Source organism: Micropterus dolomieu, linkage group LG23 (assembly GCF_021292245.1).
Source record: "Micropterus dolomieu isolate WLL.071019.BEF.003 ecotype Adirondacks linkage group LG23, ASM2129224v1, whole genome shotgun sequence".
NCBI lineage: Eukaryota > Metazoa > Chordata > Actinopteri > Centrarchiformes > Centrarchidae > Micropterus > Micropterus dolomieu.
Genome location: NC_060172.1, coordinates 7,925,252 through 7,934,149, shown reverse-complemented (window position 1 = coordinate 7,934,149; position 8,898 = coordinate 7,925,252). Strand labels below are relative to the sequence as shown.

General features: G+C 41.1%; 1 protein-coding gene across 1 annotated transcript in view; it reads left to right on the top strand.

Moving 5' to 3' along the window:
* nop16 (NOP16 nucleolar protein homolog (yeast)) overlaps nucleotides 1-8,603 on the top strand; it is an 11,611-nt gene extending 3,008 nt beyond the window's left edge. Inside the window, exons 3-5 of the mRNA XM_046041045.1 lie at nucleotides 2,474-2,540; nucleotides 6,149-6,255; nucleotides 8,162-8,603. Coding sequence (XP_045897001.1) covers nucleotides 2,474-2,540; nucleotides 6,149-6,255; nucleotides 8,162-8,305 — 318 coding nt within the window. The 3' untranslated portion in view covers nucleotides 8,306-8,603. The remainder of the gene's footprint in view (nucleotides 1-2,473; nucleotides 2,541-6,148; nucleotides 6,256-8,161) is intronic.
* The last annotated feature ends 295 nt before the right edge of the window (nucleotides 8,604-8,898 follow it).

Genomic DNA, 8,898 nt, shown 5'->3' with positions numbered 1-8,898 from the left:
TTTTTTTTTTTTTTTTTTGTTACTCGGGAACAAAACCACCTATTTGTTTTGTGAGTTTAAACTTATTACATAAAAACTCATGTGTAAAGCACAAACAAGTCCTGAAAGTTGCTTAAACTCCTCAGTCTGCTCTCACAATAACAATTTAGGGGTTAAATTATAATTAAATCACTTAGGGTTTGAGTGTAGAATATACGCTGATAAAGACGCTTTGAAGCAGTTTGCGGCAATTTGTAATTGTTGGGTTTGTTTTTTGTTTAATTACCACATCAGACCACTCAAGGTTGACATAATTCTTTGCAACACTAAATGTTCAGAATCAAAATACCGTAAAACTCCACAATTCAATTGTTTAGTTAATTTTGTGGAAACAATGAGCACTAAAGTCTTATTCTGTCAGATTTACACATTTATCACAAATATAGGCAGGGTGAGATCAGTGATTTAGGAAAATTAAAGAAAGGGCTATTAGAGGTTTTACAGTTTGTCTGAAATTATAAAGTTTTTTTCTTTGTATGCAAACAAACTTTGTTTTTTACTAGAATATATAAGAGGAAGATAGTAGATTGTTCTTATTGGGTGGAATGCTTTATTTCCCCTGATTTGAGATGAACCGCAGAAAAATGTTGCTATGTTTTCTGCTGGATTTAGTTTAAAATAACACAACAGCACCTTTTTTGCTCATGTATTTGGTAGGACAGCACAAGTGGGCATTTTCTGTTTCACTGAAACTTCAGATTCGTTCTGTCCTGCTCCTGCAGCACTGCTGTGTGTTATGTTGATTCATTGCTTGTCTAATCTGTCGTCCTCCTCCTCAGCCCACAGATTCGAAATGCTTGGGACGACAAGAAATCCATGGCCAGGAACCTACAGGCGATGGGTCTGGCGTTTGATCCAAATCGCACTGTGCCAATAAAGAAAAAGAGTGTGAGTAGCTGCTGTGGTTGTGTTACACATGATTCTAAGCAGCACTACACAGTCAGACCTACTGTAGTCGAAAAAGACATTGTGTTTTAAATCTGATTCTATAGATTCACAATAGGGCTCGAGATCATCACCTGACATCAGTGTCACTATTAATTGAGATCTTATTCAAACCAGCAGGTCCGGATTTCAAAAGATCGGCGTTCATGTCTCTTAACTTTTGTTTGATCCAGAAGCGGGCAAAAACGAAGACCTACAAAAAGTTTGGAAAAGCTGCCGACCCCGTTTTGCGTTTCGAAAACTCCAGACGGTGTTTTAGTGAAGACGGGCAAAAACTGAGGACAGACGCTCACGCTCGGCTCTCTGATTGCGTCATGGTCGTGCAAAGCAGAAACACGATGCTACTGACAGAGTTTTTGAGATGGTATTTTTATTCAAATATTCTGCACCGTGCAAATAACAGTTAGGCCTATCTGCCTACACTTGTACTGCACATGTCGGCGTTAACTTTGCTACGACTCCCAGTCTGTTTTCCGCCGCCACAGTCCCGTGTTACATTCAGTAACAGTCCCAGCTCGTTAATGGTGCGTGCAAAAAAATGACCCACAAACGTGCAGCACCAGTCAGTAACTTTAACAACTTCTTATCACAGTTTCTATTTGGCCAAATATTCTGTTTTGTCCCTGTGACAACAGAGGAGGGAAGACTAAATCATGCCGGCATGTGTGTTGCCTCAGCAGGGATGATATTACATGAGAAAAGTTGATCTACAGGAGAAACAGATGTGAAAGCAACACAGAATGAGAGCTGCACTGCATTAGATTCTGTAGTACTTTATTTTGAATTGTCACCTGCCACCTGAGGCAGAACAGAGTGCAGGAAATTAAGTGTTTAATGCTCACAATTTTGAATTCCCGAATCTGAGCTTGCGTGTATTGCGGTATCTTTCTCTTGTTGCAGTAGACGGATGCACGTTATCTATACAACATGTAAGCTTAAAAGCAGACCCCTCTTACACGGTCTCTGTACGTTTCTCTGCTTGCGAATCCTTCTCACCTTTTTTACCCCTGACCAGTTTGCATGGCTGATTATTAAAACTGTTATTTGAAACAAACATGGATAAAACTTGTTTCTGACTCTTTGAATGTCTGGGGGCCGTTAATTATTTGATGCTTTTCATTGACGCTCTCTGCTGCTGTAACCGCCTCACGCAGAGGTTAATTAAAGTTAATCTCATCCTCTGTGCTGCAGCTTGTTTTCCACCAGCTTGAGACGGTGGCTCATTAATTTATGACCCATAAATTATCAATTTTTGCCTCCTCTGGGCTCTGGAGCATGGACACCTAAACTGTTTTCTCGAAATGACATTGCTGATGAAAAACCCCACATTTCATAATTGTCCTGCCACATTAGAGAAGAAGACGGATGATCTCTGGGAAATGAACATGTTTATCAGCCTCTGTCCTGATCAATTAACCCAGAATCCAAGCACGCTGCCTCATGACCTCCATTGCCATAAATCACACCGTGTTTCTGTTCACACTTGCAGCTCCTCGGTGAAGACAGAGAGACCAAAGCTTCCGTCAACATGGTGACCAAGCCCTACGTTCTCAACCGTAAGTCATTTCTTTTGAAGGCCTCATCATGTAAAGTGTAGATTCTTTAATTCTAGAGGTCTGCAGCCAGACCCGAACAGGCGAGTGGGGCTGTCAGAAAAAGTGGCACAGCAGCATTTCTTTCTTACTTGCCTGCACAATAGATGGTGCTGGAGCCACACTGATAAAACTGATAATTAATAATACAGCTCTGCATTAAAACTGTTTAAATGTGCGACCCTGTACGCAGGATAAACGGTTAACGATGGATGGATGCATTAAAACTGTACATGGCTGTATTGGTGTGTGCTGCTTCAGGGACCAGTGACATGAAAAAATGCCATCCAGGAAGCAGATTTGAGTAACAGATCCCAGAGTTTTAAAGGTTTATCAGACTTAAAACAAATCTATTACAAAATGTCAGGAAATGCATATAAATGCTAATAATCATTATACTGACATTTAAACTGTTCATGCAATAGAGAGAGAGAGAGATCCATTTAGTTGGCTTTAAGTCTGTCTTACAAGTTTTGCATGTTTTTATGTTAATTTGTGGAATTGAAAAGGATTAACATCATACACATTTGTTTGTGCACATTTCTGTTATAATTCACCATTTTCTGGGTAAATTGGGCGCAAAAATGTGACATTTCTAAATAATGAACACAAGTTCTGCTCAAAAAGTCTTGTTTTATTAATATTCAAAGAAATAGGACGTATGTGATGGAATTAGGGACACACAAGGTGTAAGAAAAGCTAAGTATTGTTGAATATTTACATTATATTAACACTTTTCAGTACCTATGTATATGTCCCTAACAGGGTGGAACCAAATCTGAACAATTCAGCTGTAATTATTATAATTTAAGTGCATGAGCTCTACCAATACACATTCCTAAAGGTTAAACATGTAATTTACCTCCATAAAATGTTAAAAATTTGAAAATTATTATTTTCTCCCAAAAGATTAGCAGATCGAAAAGTCCCCCGTAGCCAGGAGTGACCCATATACTGTATATAATATGCAACATAGTCAAGTAAAAGGCAGAATATGCCCCATTCAGACGCCCTAATCTACCTGAAAATGTCCAGTTGCCAACGCAGTGTTGTCTTAATAATGACATGACGTGAATAAAATGAAGTGGCTGTGTTTTTTCACATAGGGATGATGTCTGTCTGACTCTAAATACAACATTAAAGGGCAAGGCTGCTGCTGTTCCACATTTTTGTTGTTAACAAATTCCACAAGACGATCAAAATGTGTCGTCCATTGCTGGGGACTGTTTTCAGTGGTGGAATAATCCATATTTGGTGCTCCAGCGCAGGAGTCCTCAGGCTTTTTGGATGTGGGGCCCAGCAAGCTGGCACAGAGGATGGGGGGGGGGCTGTGACCAGACGTAGACTGCTTTAAAAGATCCTCTCCAGACATGTTTTAAAGCGTATAAAAAGGATTTGAATAACATTTTCTGCCTGGTTCTGCCTCATTCAAAAATGTAGAGTCTATGAATATGTAAATGTGTTCTACACAAGATGTGTGCTACTTCACTGAAGAGTCCATTCTCTTTGTTTGTGTCCTGGAGGTTTCACATCTTCCACATCAGACTGAGATTTAGGTTGAGCGCAGATAAATGTGAAAATACCTCATTCTGCAATGTAGGGCTGAACAATTCATTTGAAATCTTCATTGAAATCCCAACCTGGCCTGCTGCAGTTTTCAAATCGCTGGATGTAACATTAACAGTCAAGTGTCAGAATACCGTTTTAAATTAAATATGGTCGCGCTGCAGAGATGTCATGGCCTACACATCATATTATACAGACTTAAGAAAGCGTTTTTCACCATTATCATTTAAATATAACAAACAAATTCATAGTTTTCACGTGACGTCACACTCCCAAGGAAAACGCTCCCTTCGAGGGCAAAAAAGACATTATTTTCCGCTGCCTGCCAACCAATATATAAGTGATACAACGTTACTTTGAATTAATTACTTTTTGCGTTTCCAAAATGCGGGTAGGTTGTTGTGCTTTCGGGTGCGCCAATAGAGGAGGAAACAATCCTGGGCTGTGTTAGGTGAGGGATTCGATCCATCCATCCGTCGTCAACTGCTTATCCTGTGTACAGGGTCGCGGGGGGCTGGAGCCAATCCCAGCTGACGTTGGGCGAAAGGCGGGGTACATCCTGGACAGGCCGCCAGTAGGTGTGGGATTCCCCACACGGTAAACGTAAACATACCGCAGTCGAGCTGTGGTTTTTTAAAGGTACAAGTGCGGCAGCGGACGCTGTAACTTTATATGGATCAGACATGCCCAACACTTGCAGTTTGTGTTCATATCTTTCTTTTTCTTAAGTTGAAAGGTGATCCAAATAAAATTTGACTGCTTTTGCGGTGCCTCTTCGGGGGAGTTGTGGTGTTGGTCTGTTTTACCTTCCAGGTCACCGCGCATGTCATGTGACTGAAAACTATGAATAGAGTTTTTAAATTTTTTAAAATAATAATTCATTTAATTGTGCTTAGTAGTAGTACTTAGAAGTAAGCTGATGGATGACCGATTCTTGTCACATGACATTGCCCTTATTGCGTGGACTAGTTACAAGTCGTGGCACATTGAGGCGCGCATGCGCGGGGTTGGTGGGGGACAGCGGTCATCTTATGTTCACTCGCACAGACTTCACTCGGTTAAACACTTGGTAGCCTATGACGTTACAATTCGCGGTGGATATTTTGCAAGCAGGGACCAGGCAAAGCAGCATTGAACACGCAGGGTGCAAATGTTGGTTTCGGTTGTTTGACCGGCTGCGTCCATGCAAAAAAATACGGAAAAAAGACGAGTTCTGTGTCTTTCAGGCGACTTCATTTTTAAAACGTGCTGCTGCTGGTGAAAGTGGGGGGAGAGCACTGAGATGTAGGGCTCTTGTGTGTGAGTGTGTCTGAGTGTGGGGGCCCAACCCAAGGGCCAAAATAAACTACACTGTGATGAAGTAACACATCACTCAGTGCAACAGCGAGGCTCGCTGATGTGTAAGAAAAGTATAGAATATCACCAACTTCTGCATCTGTTTTGTGGATCAGTTTAAACTCCCAGCAGACAGGAGTTTAAAGATTTTGCTACTCTGATAGCTGCTTTGATTTTGGATTCCTCCTCTTCATTTTGCAATTACGAACATCGCAAATTTCCATAATAGCTGTGATTCCACTGAAATGGTATGTTGTCCTTTGCTTTCACTCAATGTCACAACGCTAGTTAGTCACCTTTTTAATGAAGGCTCTTTCACACCAGTTCAAAGGATCTTTTCTTTTTATTCCCGTTGGACGTAAATGTGATTGCAGCCTAGACTGAAAGCAGAGCTTCACTTTCACATCTTGTTTTTGTTATAATGCGCAGTCATAGACGCTCAGAGGAGTTGGCCTTCAGCTGCAGCTGCTCTGGATTTCATCACTGAATGACTTATTCCTCCAGTAATACCAGTGGTAGCTTTGCAGTCTCTCCCTTTTGTTTGTATGCCCTTGCCGTCTCAAAAGAGAAAAATCAAATCAATCATTCAAGCTGAAAGATGGGTAGAAAGATTAATTATGTTTCTATCCTCTAAGATGTGTTCTTAAACCCTGAATTTTTTGTGGGAGCAGAGCTGGAAGAGGAGGCCAACCGCCCAGAGAAAGACTGCAAGACGTTATCCTCTGACCTGATTGAGTATGCTCAGTACATGATCCGAGAACACAGCGACGACTACAAGGTAAGAGCAGGAACCGAAGCCTGAACGTGTCCTGTACGATGATCCCGCAGTAGCTGTGGGAGATTCAATAGACCTTACATTTTAGATTAATTTCTTACCTATTCCTGACACTCACCTATAGAGACTTTTAAATTAAATTATTCACATCACCTCCACCAGTAAATTAATGACCACCTCTGCCACCATCGGATGAGATTAATACTCTTTTATAGGAAATAGCAGACTTGTTATTTCGCCCAGCAGAGGCTGACCAGTACGTTCGAGGCCAGCCTCTGTTGTACTGATGTCTGAACTTGTGCTGTATGTCTGGCAACTGTTTGGAAAAGTTTTCTGTGATGTTCAAGGGCGCTCTGACATCGGTAATGCGAGGGCTGGCTGCCAACGTTGAAGACTTTTGTTTGTTGTTTTTTTTGTATCATCCTGGGTGTGCTTGATTGCTGTGAAGGAAACTTGTCTGTTGGATGCTATTTTATCTTGCGTGCACTCGGTGGAAACAGTGTCCTTCCTCTGTTTGGTTTTCTTGGAAAGTTTTTTAAACGAGGCTGCACAGCTGAAGGACAAATAAGGCTTCATCCCTATGATATTCTGTAATAGCTGCTGACGTGTGTTTGTTTTTTTCCCATAACTTTAGATTGAAAGGACACGGTGGTGCACATTACAAACAGATCTTAGTGTGTTGTTGGCTTTGATTTCTCAGAACGGCGAGTGACAGAAGTTTAAATCACTTGCGCTTTTATCAGCCTCAATCAAATGGATTTTCAACAGTTCCGTTTAAATGGGACATGACTGGGAGCACAGCCAAGTCAGAATCAGTCAGTAAACGGGGGATATTGTGTGAGTGTGTACGTTTCTGTAATAAAATATCATTCAATAGAAAATATTCCATCCATTTTAAATTCTGAAAAAGCCTAGTTCGTCAGCAATTAATTCTATAACCACCATCTAAAAAAGTATTTTTCACACTCTTAATTGGAGTCAAAATGCAGGCCTCACTCATGTGCTCACAGTAACATAACTTCAAACCACACGTGTCTGTAGCGTTACCATGGAGATGTCAGCCTTATCCTTTGGCAGTTGTCATAAAATCTTGCACAGACGCTCATTATCTAAAAGAGGGTGAATCCTAATACTCTGGTGATCCTCTGGCTTTACATCTGGCGCAGGATACCTCTAAAAACTAATGGCACTGTAGCACAAACACGCTGAACAATGTTATATAGGCGTGTTACTATGAAAACTGCACACATGTAAGAATATTGACGGCCTGTTTTTAACACGTCAGCATAGTTTAGAAAGCTTATGTGCCTAAATGTTGGCATGCTAAAACACCAAATATCAACATCCAGTGTCGGTGGCACACATGTCATCGTTGTAGCTGGAGGCATCTTTATTTTTATTTTTTTATTTTGGTACTATCCACTGATTCAGGTTACAGTCTGTGAGACAGAATCTGTGACAGAAGTATATTTGCAAGGGCTGACCCCGAAGAGTCGATGCTTTGATGGGCGGAGTCTGATTTGACTGCCAATCTCATAAATTTCAACTTATAATGCTGTAAATAAAAATGTGAAAAGAAAGATGCTTTTAATCTTGTGCCAAATATCTAAATTGTAACACCTACCCCTTAAGGTAGGGGGCGTCAGTGCACTTCAGCAGTTGTTTATGTGTGTGGCAGGTGAGGAAGAGACACTATCAGCTGTGCTGGCGTTGTAGGCTATCGTGACGTTCGGATCATTTATTATAATAATCTTCGGATTATTGATGAATTACACAGAGTATATTATATGTTTATATGTGTATATGCTTCGCAGCTTCTCAAGATTAAAGCGAGCAACCGCGCGTAATCCGTCTCAGTCTGGACCAAAGCAGTTCTAATGCACTGTCCTGTTCTTTATACTCTCTGCAGGCGATGGCCAGAGATGAGAAGAACTATTACCAGGACACACCCAAACAGATCAAGAGGAAAATCAACGAGTACAAGCGCTGCCACCCGGAGCACTACGACGCATTCATCAGCTCGCTGGCAGCTCCACAGCCGATGGTGCAGTAGAGGGATTGTGGACCCTGTTCTGGACTTAATATCGTTCTCTCTATCAGGAGGAGATGGACCTCATTCTGGAGAGCAGTGCAGACGGGACATTCACAGAAAGTGTCCAGGATGTCTGGGAGCAATGAGTGACGAGTTCCTGTGTCTTGTTACAGATTTTCTTCTCTGATTTTTGTTCTGATTTTATTTTTTCCTATTTGGAAGATTGTCCTGACCTCAGTGTGTGTTCTGTGTGATGAATGTCAAACGTGATTTACTGAGAAGCATTTTGTAATGTATCATTTAAACACCTTGACGCTCATTTAGCAGATTGTGTCTTTCTTTCTCCAGGATGGGGAAAAACCATCCTTACACACACACACACACACACACACACACACACACACACACACACACACACACACACACACACACACACACACACACACACACACACCACGTCATCTAAAATTTCACAATCAGACATTTTTGCCTTAAAATGAGGCATGGTGTTTTAGGTCTTAAATAATTTTAAACAGCTCTTAATTTTCCTACGTCCACGCAACGCTGCCTCTAATGCTCATTGAAATCCTCCTGCAGTCCTAACGAATGTTTTT